The sequence below is a fragment of the Microtus ochrogaster genome, chromosome 1 (genome assembly GCF_000317375.1).
Source record: "Microtus ochrogaster isolate Prairie Vole_2 chromosome 1, MicOch1.0, whole genome shotgun sequence".
Lineage (NCBI taxonomy): Eukaryota > Metazoa > Chordata > Mammalia > Rodentia > Cricetidae > Microtus > Microtus ochrogaster.
In genome coordinates, this window is record NC_022009.1 from 104,003,747 (window position 1) to 104,019,685 (window position 15,939).

At 38.5% G+C, this 15,939-nt stretch overlaps 1 protein-coding gene across 4 annotated transcripts in view; it reads left to right on the plus strand.

Annotated features, from left to right (window-relative positions):
• The window catches only part of Postn (periostin), a 31,482-nt gene extending 15,889 nt beyond the window's left edge, over positions 1 to 15,593 (plus strand). Inside the window, exons 12-23 of one of the 4 annotated variants that reach the window (XM_005343974.1) lie at positions 595 to 725; positions 1,192 to 1,322; positions 1,414 to 1,516; positions 1,625 to 1,692; positions 2,019 to 2,064; positions 4,582 to 4,662; positions 7,597 to 7,686; positions 8,514 to 8,603; positions 9,255 to 9,332; positions 9,689 to 9,772; positions 13,378 to 13,422; positions 14,786 to 15,593. In XM_005343974.1, coding sequence (XP_005344031.1) covers positions 595 to 725; positions 1,192 to 1,322; positions 1,414 to 1,516; positions 1,625 to 1,692; positions 2,019 to 2,064; positions 4,582 to 4,662; positions 7,597 to 7,686; positions 8,514 to 8,603; positions 9,255 to 9,332; positions 9,689 to 9,772; positions 13,378 to 13,422; positions 14,786 to 14,823 — 985 coding nt within the window. In that variant the 3' untranslated portion in view covers positions 14,824 to 15,593. The remainder of the gene's footprint in view (positions 1 to 594; positions 726 to 1,191; positions 1,323 to 1,413; positions 1,517 to 1,624; positions 1,693 to 2,018; positions 2,065 to 4,581; positions 4,663 to 7,596; positions 7,687 to 8,513; positions 8,604 to 9,254; positions 9,333 to 9,688; positions 9,773 to 13,377; positions 13,423 to 14,785) is intronic. The other 3 variants (XM_005343976.3, XM_005343975.3, XM_005343977.3) reach the window with 3 other exon arrangements.
• The last annotated feature ends 346 nt before the right edge of the window (positions 15,594 to 15,939 follow it).

Below are 15,939 nucleotides of genomic sequence, written 5' to 3' on the forward strand. Positions count from 1 at the left end.
AATTAAGGAACACGAGGTCCTGGGTTTGAAGAGTCAGGGGAGATGGCAACACAGGAGGGGGCGATGAAGAGGGGACAATGATGTAAATACATCCAGGGATGAAATTCTAAAAGAAATCTAAAAAATTAAAATGAAAAAATACATACAAATGTTTTTAGATGAATACGTGCTTTCAGAGTTATTTGGTCTGTTCCTGGGGATTCAAAGTATGATTTTGTGGGCAGAAAAAAACCCTTAAAGTCTGATTTACTCCTTGAGATTTTTCTTTTAATTGTTTGTTTAAAAATGGTGATATAAATAAAGTAGTATCAATAAAGTATCAAATGAAACAAAATTTTATGTCACATAAAATGTGACTTTGATAAATAATGTGATTTTACAAGAAAAACAGAGGTGGAGAAATTTATAAATTATTTTAGTCATTTTCCTGTTAGACATTTTACTTTACAGGGACATTGCGTTTAACCCCACGAAAATGTGTGAGGTGGTTTCTCAGTTTCCAGACCACGTGGATTCCACCCTTCTCTGTACCGTGCAGTTGAGTGAACCTACATCTGACGCATAGCAAATTAAATGCACATTCTCTGCTCTCAGCATCTTCCTCAGCCTCCTGGAAGCTGCGGATTTGAAAGATCTCCTGACACAACCCGGAGACTGGACCTTGTTTGCACCAACCAACGATGCCTTTAAGGGGATGACAAACGAAGAGAAGGAGATTCTGATTAGTGAGTAGTGGCGGGTGCCAGATATTCACCCCTCATATTAAGAATCTTGGCTCTTCCTCCAGGTTTTCTGCCCACATTTAAGAAAATAAAAGAAATCCCCCCAACCCACCCCCTGGTTTCCTTAACAAACTTTGATTTCCTTTACCATGATTGGGACGTGCGGACAGCCATTTGTTAATGTTTATTCATAAACTGCTCGTTGCCATACCATAATTTATCGAAAGACTCACAATTGTATGGTATAAAAGGGAACTGTCGTAGTTTCAAGACTAATTGGCATAGCTTGAGTTGATTGAAATGACTAATATCTTGATAAAACATTGGCATCGACTCGAAAAATTTTGACATTGTGAGAAAACAGAGAACTGGGAAAACAGAAACAATGGGGTGTTTTATCTCTTAGTCTTGTATCAAAAATGTCAGAAAAGCAGCGTCTTACTAAATCACCACCTGTCTTTTCCTGCAGGAGATAAAAATGCTCTTCAAAACATCATTCTTTATCACCTGACCCCAGGAGTTTATATCGGAAAGGGCTTTGAGCCTGGAGTCACTAACATCCTGAAGACCACACAGGGAAGCAAAATCTACCTGAAAGGAGTAAGTTACTACACGGGATTTACAAAGTACTTTATCATTATTAAGTGGTTTCCATATAGTTTCTCCTTAACATCACCCCTTCTTTTGAAAGGTGAATGAGACGCTCCTGGTGAATGAGTTGAAGTCCAAAGAATCTGACATCATGACAACAAACGGTGTCATTCATGTTGTAGACAAGCTCCTCTACCCGGCAGGTCTGTACTGACTGAATGTACTGATGGATAGGATACCATTCGACATGAACTGAGTTTTGATCACCCATTCACTTCCTTACCATATCCATTGAATATTTATCTCCGTAGACATCCCAGTTGGCAATGATCAGCTCTTGGAAATACTGAACAAACTGATAAAATACATCCAAATCAAGGTACAGAACGCTGTTGGATTTTATTTCTAGTATGTTGAGGAGATGTTGTATGGCTAATGTAAAAAACTAAGAAATTAGTATAGCACAGTATTGGTATACCTTTAGTATAATGTAGAAAACATGGAAAATATAGCATAGCCCATATACTTAGCTGTGAACTATTTTATAATCTTAAAATATTTAGTAACAAACCTGATAGTTATTATAGAACCTGACCTGGCTTCATTTCTACTGAGTGACCTTAGCTGTTTTTATTTTAGCTAGAATTATAGTGTCCCTGGGGTACAATACATTGTATGTTACTAAACATAAATGTTTGTTTTTAGTTTGTTCGTGGCAGCACCTTCAAAGAAATCCCCATGACTGTCTACAGTAAGTATATGAAAAGTGTGGGCTACAAATGGGGATGATGTGCAAGCAAAAAAATATATATATATTATCTCTTTGTATGTACAAAGACTGCTGATAATCTGGTATTTAGAATTCCAAATCCTGCAAAACTCATTGTCCTTCAAACGGGGCTTGAGATCTGGAAAAGGCCTCACAGGCTTGGTCTCACCCACCAATTCCGTATAACTGCTTCTCTCCTAATTGAAAACAAGAAAGATGCATTACCAGAGAGTAAAGACGTGCTCTAGAACGAGGGAAAATAAACAAAAAGAGCATACACAAGGACAGACTACTAGAAGACACTCCAGAGCTATCCGGAAACAGGATAGCATCGCAAAGATTGTCACTCATCCTGTCCTGGGCCTAAGCCATGCGCGGGAAGATGTGCAGACAAGCCCTGATTCCTAGGAGATGCTGGTTCAAAAACAACCACATCCAAAACTGGGCAAAGGAACCCCAGTGATTGTTTGTTACCCACTACGCTACCAGATTATCAAGATCAAAGCTCAACTACTAAACAGTGGCAAAAGACGTTTCTCTCTCATCGTAACTGTCAATCGTCCAATAACTTCTTCATTATGGCCCTCCTCATTTCTTTCACTGCAGCTTTTAAAACTGAGGTTCTTTCCATTTTGTTTTGACTCTACCACAAAACAGCCAAGTATGCTAAGGCATTGCTTTACTCGCCTTTATTCTGACTAGAAATTTATCCTCCTTTCTATCATGAACATTCAGTTATCTATTTATGCACATTCCCCTCAATATTAATGATAGACATGAAAAATATCTGGAGCAAAACAAAATGTCTGCTTCTCTACCTGATAATACCTCTGCAATCCCGGGGCCGGGCTCTCAGAGATGTCTTAGGGATTCCTTTCCATTGGTATCATGATGATTTAGCATGCTGTAAATTCCAGCCATGGAAAATCACTCCTTATAAAAATAGCAGGGTCCTCATGGCCTTCATTCATCAGATATGAGACTCTCCCATGCTATAAATCTTTACAAAAATCTTGTTTATCTTTCCCAATTTATCCATATCAGTTCCACTATGGGCTGCACATGACAACACAATATTTTGCTTATAATGAACCAAAATGCATTATAGTATTACATGAATTATGTTTTCAAAATTATGCAAACCTAGTAACTTGCTAGCCCACTCATGCACTGTTAAGTAGCCCTGGGTTTACAGCCCTTTGTGGGCTGTTCCACATAGAGGGGCAGGCTGACTGAAGCAAAGACTCCACTTTCTGGTTCATTTGTTACCTTCTCTCTACTATTTCTTCAGTTTTGTTAGTGCTCATTTTTCTTCTCCCCCCAAAATATCACACATTTTACATTTTTATTGGAGAGTTCACTTTGTTATAAGTTGTCAAGACAAGATATTTTATGTAGAGAAGGACAAAAAAATCAGGAAATTTTTAGACCTGTTCAAATGAGTTACGCCTTCATAAAAGCAAAATTACCAACCAAGTCCAGATTCTGACATTCAGATTCCTTGACACCATGCATCACCTTTAAAAGTGATCAATTTTTCCACTTGAACAATAGCAACAGAGACATCTGTGTGCTCCAGGAGAAGAGTCCTATGTGGCAGAACCACCTGAGAGATCAAGAAAAACACGGATTTAATACATTGTAGAGTTTTATAATTTGAGTTTTCAAGAGAGAACCTATGATTGGAAAGTAGTTCCCCTAAAGGCCGAGCACACACCCCAGTTCAGAAGGTCCACACAGCTTAGCTGTGAGAGCCAGGGTTGAGACTGGTTGGAAGGCACGCTGGGCTACTGACTCTTAGTCACAGTTGTGATGAAATATCCAGAGGCCTTTAGCTCTGATGAACTGGCACATGCGGCAAACTGCACCACTGAAACCTCACCCAGGAGGTGCTAAACTTTCACCACAAAACCTTTGCGTGGAAACCACCTTCAAACTATCCTAACAAAGCTGAAAATTAAATAGTGACCATGTCCTATTTGTTGCAGAAAGCTCATGACTCCCTGGCTGAAATTTATTCTCCTCTAGAATCGTAAATGATCTTCCGTATTTTCTTCTCTGTGCCAAACGCATGGGAGTACTCCAAGGGTCTTTTTCTTCCCATAGCCTTCTTTTAACTGAGAATCTGACAATGCAATTTGAGTTATCGTGAGTTGCATGAAATTAATCATGTTTATTTGTCTTCTGTTGCTACACAGCCAGTTTTCAAGAAGCACAATGGAAAGTCAGTGTGTTAGTGCTGCGGGTCGTAGTGGTAGATTTCTAAGTAGGATGCGTCATTGAGTTAGCGCTTTCCCCCTCTGGAACATAGTCAAGCCACTGGCCTGCAGGATTCAGCATCTGGACACGAGAAGACATTAATGCGCTGTGAATATTTCCGGTGATTGCCTGAACCTAATCCCATAGCTGATAACTTAGCACCATAGGAAGATCAAAAAGGACAACTTCCTTTGAGTTGTTTCTGTGTAAGCTTCCTTCATGCTCCACTTTTATTTTCAGCAACTAGAATTATAACCAAAGTCGTGGAACCAAAAATTAAAGTCATTCAAGGCAGTCTTCAGCCTATTACCAAAATTGAAGGTAAAAACCAACATCCTCCGTGGTTCCTTCCACTCTGAAAGAGTCATGAGATCAATTCATTTCTCTGAATATACCTACAGTCTTTTTGGAACTAACATGCTAAATATTCCTTTACAAACAGCATGCTGTGTAATTGCAGATTGTGGAGTGCAATATGTTTTTAAAGCAAAGTAGATGGTGCATCCCTAATATTTTCAGTACATTTGCTTGTATTTATTTTCATTAAATTGAGGTTGTGTCGACACTAGTACCCAGATAATCACTTCACAAATTAACCTTAAACATTTTTGCTATAGATTCCTTCAGGAAATATACTTTTTGTAGCTCTTTTTCCAACCAACACACACACAATCTCTTTTATGTCACTGAGAGAAAAATTTTCAAATATATGCAGGCATTTTTTCCCAGTGAGCAACCTATGAGAGTATAGAAAATGTACATTAACAAAAGCCTTAAAAATTCCAAACAGGCATGATATACATTAAAACTTAGATTGCCAAGACAGAAAAAGAAATAGCGTAGTTTAGTGAGTCAAAACCAGGAAGCTACACTTTAACTCTGGACATATTTTATATACATATGTATTAAATATATACCTCTCATATTTCAAATGTCACTTTTCTCTCTATATACTATGCTAGCTGATGTCGATCTCTTGGATATTAGCTTGATTTCAAGGCTTTTTATTATCTCTAAGATCAAAACTAAGTACCAGTGTCCTTGTTTTTGCATGTTGCAGCAGTAATTTGCATAAAGAATATACCTAATATCATCTTTCTTCCATTAGAAAGATGAAAACAGTCTTTCCCAAGACAGGCAGATTATGGGTTTAATTGAATCTTGGGAACACCATTGTTTTAATTATTCTTGAATTTGAGTTTGATTTTTCAATTTGTGACAGATTTACATATGTCTCTTCCCTTTAAAGTAACCCTGAGTTAAACTCATTGAAAACAAGAGGCTAATTCTCCGCCTGGTTAGCTATGGATCTATTCATTCTTAGCACTACAGCTTAGTTAGCCTTTAAAAATCTGTGCTTTGCTTAAAAAAAAAACAACAGCAACAACAACAAAAGCCCAGTTACAATCATTTAATTTTTCTACCTGTTGATGAGGAGAAACTGAGATTTTTAAGTCGAAACTAAATGTTAAAGGTTTTGCTGCAATATATATTGATCATGTCAATGAAAAATGATCATATGATTTTAGCCAAAGACATAGATTTAAAAAAAAAAAGAGTCACTAAAATGTCACTCTGATAAACGGCTTCCAAAAGTAAAGCCATTCATGTGTGCTGTGTTCCCATTTTCAAGAACTCTTCTCCTTCCCAGCTTCTTCATTCAACTCATGAATCCTCTCGGGCTTTGTCAGCTGGCTTCATGTCATGGTTTCCTCAGTTGGGAGCATCCTTGAGTCAGGCTACTTAGGTTCTTCCTCATTATTATCTGCATGCAGATGGGGTCATCTCATCTGTAAATACTCTGATATAAAACCGGAAAGCGATACCTACTACTGTGTAGCACAAGTGAAGAAACCAACAGCCCTCTTGGCAACACCCACATCTCCCTGTTCTCTTGGCAACACCCACCCACATCTCCCTGTTCACTACTCTCGCTCCCTTCTCTGGGTTTGAACTTCGTGAATTCATTGATGCTTTATGAGTTTTCACTAAATGCATTAGAGTCCAAGACATAATTTTAGAATATCTTTGGCAAAAAGACACCAAACCAAAATTCAGAATGAAGACTAAGTCCACTAAAATTGAGCAAATGGTCCCTGTGCAGGACGTTCTCCCAAGCTATCATCTGAATACACAAAAAAGAAGAGTTTAGTAAAATTCCCTCCTTTGTAGTAATAGTTAATAATCAAAGGTGCTTCCAGAATTTCAATTCGACCTTTCTAAAGAAAAAAATCTTTATGCATAGTGCTAACTCATTTTCTTGTCGTGAGTCATTGTATATACTTTAGAGGATTACCCTTCATGTTAGCCATCTCTAAAGGGCTCACATACAAAATATCACAGCTTGAAATACTTACAGTTTTCTCTCTCTCATTATTTATTACTTATTACTTAGCTCTGGGTAGTGGTGTGCTTTGATGATTTCTCAGCAAACAAATCAATTTTCTCAAAGATAATCGATTATAGCTCCATTCAGCTGGTGAGAAGTGCAAGTTAAATGTACTGAACGAAATAATTTTTCCTCCTCTATAAAACAGCCCTGTTCAACTAATGTAGCAGTAAGCTTTCTAACATTCCAGTTGATTTTCTCTGGGAAATCATTTTGTAAGTCAAATGCAACCAGCCCGCTGTGCATTTGAAGGGCTGTGTAATTTAGTCTCTGTAGCTGTGTATGTACATCTTTCTCTTAGTCAAGGTAAGTACTCAAGTCAGTTTTCCTAGAAAGTCTAAAACACAGCATCATCAGGGTAAGTATATTAGATTTTTTTAATGTCCAGTCATGTGCTCTTAGATAAAAAATATAAGGTCATCAGTGATAAAAAAAAAATTTAAATTAAGTTTTCTAGTAAAGATTGGCAGAGGATATCCTATGGCAAAGTGTGATTTAAACCAGTTGTCACCCAAGCAACTCCAATCTGTAATGCCATCTGATTCCCAGAGAAAGCCACATAAAATACTTGGTGTAATCATTCCTTACATGCACTAACACAGACGACAGCGTGCACAGCTTGCTGGTGCAACACTGTCAATGCCGAGGCAGGTGGGTGGGGTGGCAGCGTTAACAGATGCAGCTGAGGTGTTTGTTCTCTTAAATATATGTCTAACCTAAAGACAACAGGAAATGTTTAAAACTAGCTTCATAAAACCAGAAACACCGAAGTCTGAGCGACAAGAAATGTGGAGACAAACCTATTATTGGGGCAATGTAAGGGGCTGCTTTAAGGCACTAACCTGTCCCCTAAAATAATGTCTCAGGGCCTGCCATGACAAAGATCCACGTTGAAGGGGAACCTGAATTCAGACTGATTCAAGAGGGAGAGACGGTGACAGAGGTCATCCATGGAGGTATGTCTTGAGCCTTTTCTTCTATCTAGGTGGCATCCTGTGACATTTGAAAAGAGAGTTGGTTTAGAATTGTCAAACAGCTGATTTTTCTCTTGATTTTCATTTTACCCAGGCATTTTTACTAGGTCTGAGTTCTTGATAGCTAATCAGGGACATAGTGCAGCTTATTTTTAAGTGGATTCAGTCATAGTTTAACAATGAAGCCCCTGGACCACTTCTTATGAATATTCAAACAGTAACCATGAAGTATAATGATTACAAACATGTAAATACAAAAAGACATTTTGTTCTCAGGACAGAAGAGAGTTGGTGGTTTCTTTGTGAGACTCTGGTAATATGGGCTGGTGCTGTGGGTTGGTAGGAGAAGACAGCTTCCCCCAAACCTGACGTCTGAGTTCGATCCCTGGGTTCCACATGGTAAAAGGACCAAGCTGTTTTCTGACCTCCATAGGCACACCATAGCTTCTCTCTCTCTTCTCTCTCCTCTCTCTCTCTCTCTCTCTCTCTCTCTCTCTGTCTCCCTAAAACAAAACAAAAATGTAATAAACTTTTCAGGGACTGTGCTAACAAGCCAGCACTAGGTTTTATTGTAAGGTTTCTTTTCCGATGCCAGACTCACCTTGGCAACTACCCCTGCCACTCACCTGAATCCCAAGAGTTACTCATACTGGTTGGAACAAATTCATAGTCTGTTCCAACAATGGCTACAATTGACTCTCAAACACGAACATTGTAAGAAGCGTGTCTTTGATTAAAATCTCCAGCTCTCCTAGGTATAAACACCGTAAGAGGGTAAGTCATGTGTGGTTTTCTTTCTCTGCCTTCAGAACCAGTCATTAAAAAGTACACCAAAATCATAGACGGGGTTCCTGTTGAAATAACTGAAAAACAGACCCGGGAAGAGCGAATCATTACAGGTAATTTTTAATTCCATAGGTGCGCTGTACTCGTTATAAACACAAGTTATACAAACCCTAAAATATGTGCATTATATAAACTTTATCTTTATCATAGTGACTATTAAAATAACTCTGTTTCTCATTTTCTTTTTGCAAAAAATATATAATATTCTAAATACATTACCTATTTTTAACTCTAAAATTTTTTAGTAGATATGTCCATAAACATGCATTTTTCCACTGTGTTTACGTATATGCTTTATGATATTCTGCCTCTAGCTTACAGTTTACTAAGTTATTGAGTAATAAGAGGAATTTTCTTTGAGGTTCCATAAATGTTAAAATCTATACATCTACATACTAAGATGTATGAGTCTATCTAAAAGAATTGACAAATTCAGTAACTTTTATATGAGACTCGTGTCTATGAATTAACCTAAAATTTTAAATTTAACACCTTATATATTTTATACTTAAACATTCTACAGAGGCAGTCTGTGCCTCATATTTTAAAATAAACTTCACTGGGGCATAGCCATTTCCGTCATTGGCATAGCACCTCTGCCTGCGCTTCCTAGGTTGCTGCGTGGCTGCAGCCCACACCACGTGGCCCGGGTTCTTTTCTGCCTTTACAAAAGGAGTTTGCGCACTCTTGTTTCTTTCCTTTAGGTCCTGAGGTAAAATACACCAGGATTTCTACAGGAGGCGATGAAACAGGCGAGTCGCTGCAGAAATTCCTCCAGAAAGGTCAGTAGGTCTGGGAACGCAAGAGTGTGGCGCTCCGCACTTGTCCCATTGGCTAACGTCAGCTTGAAGGCCTTGAACACGCTCTCCACACCACCTTGCTCCAATGCTCATATTCCACACCAGCATAAGGCGTTTGTCCAAAACGGGGGACAATGCCGATAACGGTAACCGTGCAGATCGTTTGCTGGTACACTGATTAACAGCTGGCGAAAACACTACCAAAAGCCAGCACCAAAACCTTAAAAGGAGCTGAGAGGTGGTCTGGAGTTCTTTATTGAGCAGATAGCAGGATGTATCGTGTCAAATTTCTTTTCATTGAGTGAACCAATTTCTGCTGTGAACGTGTGTCCTCTCAGAGGTCTCCAAGGTCACAAAGTTCATTGAAGGTGGCGATGGTCACTTATTTGAAGACGAGGATATTAAAAGGCTGCTCCAGGGAGGTTAGTAAAACACCAACAACTAACCCGTAACAGGCGGCGGAGGAGGGCTTCCGCTTTTTAAAGACTGGGTGTGCAGGCCGTTCCTTTGATTAGAAGAAAAAGACAGCGCAGTGAGCTGTCTTCAGCCTGTTGACTGGTGTGAGTAAGTGGTCCTTCCCCAAAGTGATTGCTGGCTAACCAGTCTTTAAAAAGTTTCATGGTATCCACTGGGGAGCAATGAATACTGTTTTGCCTTCACACAGAAAATTGGGCAGATATTTTGACTATGTAAAAGGAGAATGATTTTGCTGGCTGAGAAGCCTAAATTTGAAAATGTGTTTCGTATTTCAAAAAAAAAAAAAAAACGTATTCAATGTCCCCGTGACAAAGACAGGCATGTCTGGGAAGTTTGTAGGTGCATAGTTAAACGTAAACAGTGCTTTTTGCGACTTGCATTTCCAAAACTGCATTCTCATGAATGAATATGCATTTCTGCTTACTGTTTCAGTGATAATCTGTCCTCAGGATTATATATTCTTCAGCATACAAAATTAATCTTTGAAATATGGGATGTTCTTGGTCTTTGGACTGACTTTCAAAAGAAAAAAAAAGGATTCAAAATATACAAATGCTCTCTCAGTGATGGTTATCCAAACAAACAAAAATAAGAAAGGATTTTAAAGTCATTTAGCTCATTGACACCTAAAAAAAGGCAATTTTAGTTCAATGTACTAAAGCTAAAATGTAAGACTAAATATGATTCAGAGTATAAGAGTTTGGAGTACAACAAATATGCTCTTTGCAATATATTACAAATCAAGAAAGACACCTGAAATTTGATGTTAATCTAAAACCCAGTTCAGATGGCTTTCTGCTTATAATTTTTTTAAAACTTTTATTCCTATGTCTACAAAAATATAGCTCCTCTGAAGATCTTGTGTGTTTCTGGAAGTGATTTTTGCTTATTTGAATATAGATAACACTTCTGGATTTGTGACAGTGATTCTTCACTCCACCAACAATGTATTTTCTCTTCAGTATATATTCAGTATTTCTGAAAAATACAAGATTTTCTTCCAGAAGGCAGGGAGCCAATGGCATATTACTAAGTCATAACAAAACCAAACAGTCCTTGACAACAGAGTGCAGAGCTCACTAAGTAACTCTCTGCCATAAAAACATAAAGGGCCTTGAAACTAGAGGGCATGGATTGTGAAATGTAAATTGAATTCTTTGTTTTTCTTTTTAACCTTTGCCATAGTCAGCAGCTTCGTAGAATGGCAATGCTTTTTAGAGAATTAATTAGAACCTTTCTCTACTTATATTGTTTCATTCCCATAGGCTTACACTGTGGGTAAGTATGTTTCCCTTCCTTTAATTAATAATACTCCCAAAATTTCCTTTGAAATAGCACTTAAACAGTAAATATTTGGTTTTCCCTCCATGAATATATGTACGACATTTCAAGAAAATGCTGTTTTCTCTTTAATTAAGAGAGCTATTTCTATTTCTGTTTCTCTTGGAATTTCTTTCACTTCTCTGGATGTGAACTGCCCGCAGATCTATAAGGCATGGTTTTCAAAGAGTGCCACTTTGGAAGGCTTAGCAAAGTATTTCTAAGGATTTTTCTTTTCTTAAAAAGAAGGGCATGGACTTGGGGAGATGACTCAGATGTAAAGAACATGTTCTGCTCTCTCAAAATACTGAGATTTGGTTCTCAGCACCCACAAAGTAGCCTTCAACTGCCTGTAACTCCAGTTCTAGGAACTCTGGCACCCTCTTCTGGTTTCCACTGTCATTGCACACACGTGATGCATATAAATTCACACACAAGCACATACACAAAAATAACAAATAAATGAATCTTTGTAGAGATTCACAACTTGCAATATAGTTACTAGTATATGGCCCTTAACTGGAACAGTTAGACTTCCTTTTTTACCTCTCTAAACATCAAGTTGCCACTGAGTCACAACCAGCCCTTTGACTTCAGGTATCTGTTTACCTCTCTGAGTCGCTTCCTAAAGCTCTTTCATTTTGAGATATCTGAGGGCCTAGAGAGTAAACACAGGCTTTTCACTTTATTATAATTTCCTCCTGAGATGTTTCTGAACCTAACTGAATTTGCTGATTTGGATGCTGCAATGGCAGAATAATGATAATTGGCAAATCTCGTGGTCAGACACCACCAAATGTACGTAAGGGAACCTGAAAGCAGTTGTTCATTTGAAAAGGGGAGCCTAGGGATTCCTCTTCATCCTGAAATCAATTTGCAATGAAGAAGACTTAATGATCTCACTACAAACCAAACCTTTACTCAGTGTTTAAGGTTGCATCCATCTCATTGTGATGAGACTTCATAAACAATTATTTTATTATCAAATAAACCTGTAGCTAAAGAAAATGTCTATTTGACATGTAATGACATAGGCTTTGCTATTAAAGGACATTTCTCTCCTGTCATCCAATCTCAAAAGGTTCTCTGTGGTTCTGTGTTTAACTAGAGTGCTAACACGATACAGCAAATAGTTACACGGAGAACTGGCAGGCTGGGAATGTACTAAGACTGGAGCAAAGCTCATAAATTCTCTAAACTGTAGGTTTTCTCATTTGCTTGCTGTTGTACATCTGACACGATGCTTGCATCAATTTATAAAATTGAAAAAAAATCCCCAATAAAGAACATTGGCTTTCTTGCTGAATATTGATACTGTATAGAAAGCAAATAGTATTTTAAAGAAAAGATGAAGGTAATCAGAAAAATGAAGTCCCCACAGGAACCAATCAGTCTTTAATCCCAAATACCTGCAAAATGAAGATAAAATGTAACCTTAGGCTTGCTAGATAGTCACAGCAGGAGTTATACTCAAAGGATTAGAGAATTACTTTTCAACTATAAAACAGAAGTCATAGGAACATGACTTCATATGAAAATGAGGGCTAGAGAGAGGGCTCAGTGTCTAAGAACCCTGACTGCTCTTCCAGAGGATCTGGGTTTGAGACTGAGCACACACAAGATAGCCTAAAATGGTCTGTTGTAGGCTGAACAACTGAACTCTAGTTCAGTGGGTTCTTCATGCTCTGTTCTACAGACACTAGGCATACATGTGGTGCATAGACATCCATGCAGGTAAAGCACCCCTATACATAAAGAAAAAATGAAAAGTTTTATTATTTGTAGCTATTTAATATCTTAATGATTTCATAGAATGGGCCATAGAATTAGGGAGAATGAACATTGAAATTCTTCTAAATTGCTTATCAGCCTATAATGAGAATGTAGGAATACATAAGACATACAACAACTGAAATATGGGTAGCTTTCTTAGCTTAGCTTACCAAAAAGTCAGCAATATGAAAATCATTTATTCCATGCAAAATTTGTACAAATGAAGAGACTCCAAAGACACAACACAGCACTGTGCTTTTGTGTGCATTCAAGATGATGCGTGGGAGCAGATAACCTCTCAGTCAGTGCCAGATTCTTAGGACCAGTAAATTTAATCCTCCAGAACCCACACATTTAAGCAATGGCTACTTATACTTTATACGTTGTCCTTGGCAATGGCCTCCTGATTTTTACCTGAAATCACAAAATGATTCTAACTACAGATCTTTAATTTTAGACACACCTGAAAAGAAGATACAAAGCAGCAGCAGAAGGGTTCAAGGTAAGTGTATCAAATATACTGAAACATGTTTGACTTATTTGGCTGTGGTGTAAGTCACATAGTAGATGAAACTTTGACTGTAAGCCAACCCAGTATATAGAACATTGACAATAGCCCGGTGGTAGTGGCACAAGCCTTTAATCTCAGCACTCGGGAGGCAGAGGCAGGCGGATCTCTGTGAGTTCGAGGCCAGCCTGGTCTACAAGAGCTAGTTCCAGGACAGGCTCCAAAGCCACAGAGAAACCCTGTCTCAAACAAACAAACAAACATAAAAAACACAAAAAAAGAATATTGACACTAAGTAATTGCATAATGTTTTTGTTTTCCTTTTTTTATTTCCATATTTATCCATTTATTTTATTTCCAACTTTTATTGATTTCCTGTGGATTTCATATCATGCATTCTGGTTCTGCTTATCTCCCTGTCCCCTTGTTTCTCGGCCCATGCAACCCCCCCCCAAAAAAAAAACAAAATTTAAAAGAAAACCCTAAAACAAACCAAACAACAAAAGAAGAATCTTGTGAGGAAGCTGTAGTGTGGCCCCTTGAGTCACTTAGTGGACCCTTTAGTCCATCCATCTTTACTTGTAAGTGTTCATTCCTATGAGTCTTTGGTCTGGTTCAAGGCCTCTGGTGGCTTCTTTACTAATATAATGGGCTCTCTCCGGAGCTCCTCTTGGGTATCCCATTGCTGTCCTAACACAGTAGAGATACTATTGTTTTAGATCTGTATGTTCACTTCGCTTGCTCCAACAGTTCAGAGATGAGGTGGATTTTGGGATGGACCAACTCATAGCTCTGGTTCTGGGTCTAGATGGGAGATGGGCTGATCAGTCCACCAGTTTTCACTCCTCATGACGGCCCAGGTGAGCTCTTCCGCACTGCCTCAGATAACTCACCCAGTGCAGCCTGCAGAAAGGAGCAGGGCCAGTTCTCCTCTCTCCGGTCCTCAGACCTGGACCACTCCCTCAAACCACCAGGACCAGATCTACTGTTTTGTCCAGGCGAGGTGCCGGGCCCTCTCTTCCAACTGATGCAGGGGCTTTGCGGGGGCACAAGCTCTCCTCTCATGCCCTCAAGGCTGGCTCAACTGCACCTCTGAATTGTATGTTTTTAAATAAAAGATTTATCATGACTTTCTTACGGGCACACTTCCATCTTCTAGAGACTTAAAATCATCAGTTTTATACTTTCATACACCTTTAATTAAGGCATAATGTTTTTCTCACAATAAAGATAGTATAGATCTAAATAACTCTTATTACAAGGATCGCTTTGGACAGATTTGTGCACCAGACAGCCCGTTCTTACCAGTGAGGTTTTGTCACACTCCTATCTAACCCTGTCATTCCCTTCTACTCAGGATCTAGAAGACGATCAAGGGAAGGCCGTTCCCAGTGACAATCCGGAGTGTAGACAGCAGAGTTTATGTAACCAACAACCTGATTTTAAAGGGGAATTGTAAGAGCCACACTGATTTCAGAGTGCAAAATGCCAACAAGCAGAAAAGATTCGTCGAGCAAGTCTGAACACAGATTTAATTCCTTTGTTTCTGAATGAGAAACATAAGGGAAACAGTAGTTAGTCTCCAGTGGGGTAGGAACTGAAAGACACATAGGACCATGCAGGGCTTTTATTATCTCAATGAGAAGAGTTCTGATTGACTTGGGAATCAACCAAAGATCAACCTAGTGGCCAGATTCATTATAGCTGTGTCTCTGCTCTGTGACCTCTTACCTCCTTGAGAAGAGAGAGGCTGAATGTGCTTCATGGAAAAACCCAAAGCATACAGTTGACTCTCCATGGAAGGCTAGGCTGTCAAAAGGGGTGTTCAGTACACAACAAGCAAACCAAGCAACCACGATACAACCTGTGGCATTACATATTTCTCATGCAATGTGGGTTTCCTGCTAAATTTTGTTAGTTTTACACTTGATTTATACTCTCGAGATGTTTGTCATATGCTTCTTGCAATACACGTGTTTTGTCTCAAACATTTCAATAAAACCATTTTTCAGGTATAAAGAGAGTTACTTCAAACTGGGTAATTCAGAAAACTCAAGGTTTAAGTTAAAAAAAATGAGTTTCGACTTTGGAATAGGACTCTTTACTCTTTTATTGTTAACAAGTACTCAATAAAGGAAATCAAATAAAATTAGTGTTGCTCAAAATTATCAGAGTATTATGTGATATGAAAGATCGTTACACAATTGAATAATCATGAATTATCAATAATGTGTCTACTATAACTGTGGACCTGTGTTTAGTTGTCAAAATTTAGAAAGTTATCCTCCTCAAAAGTTACTCATAATATAAAATAGGCTGAGATGAAGGAAACAGGCCATGGTACACATGACATCAATTAACAATTCCTGAGTGTGGTGCAATGTGAGTCCCAGATGCCCTTCAAGAAACTGACATTAACCAGAGCATCAACTGAGTGTCACAGAAGAGGAACCCACTGGTTTATGCAGAACCTGACATCAGTATCTAAAAAACAGTTTTTAGTCATGTGTG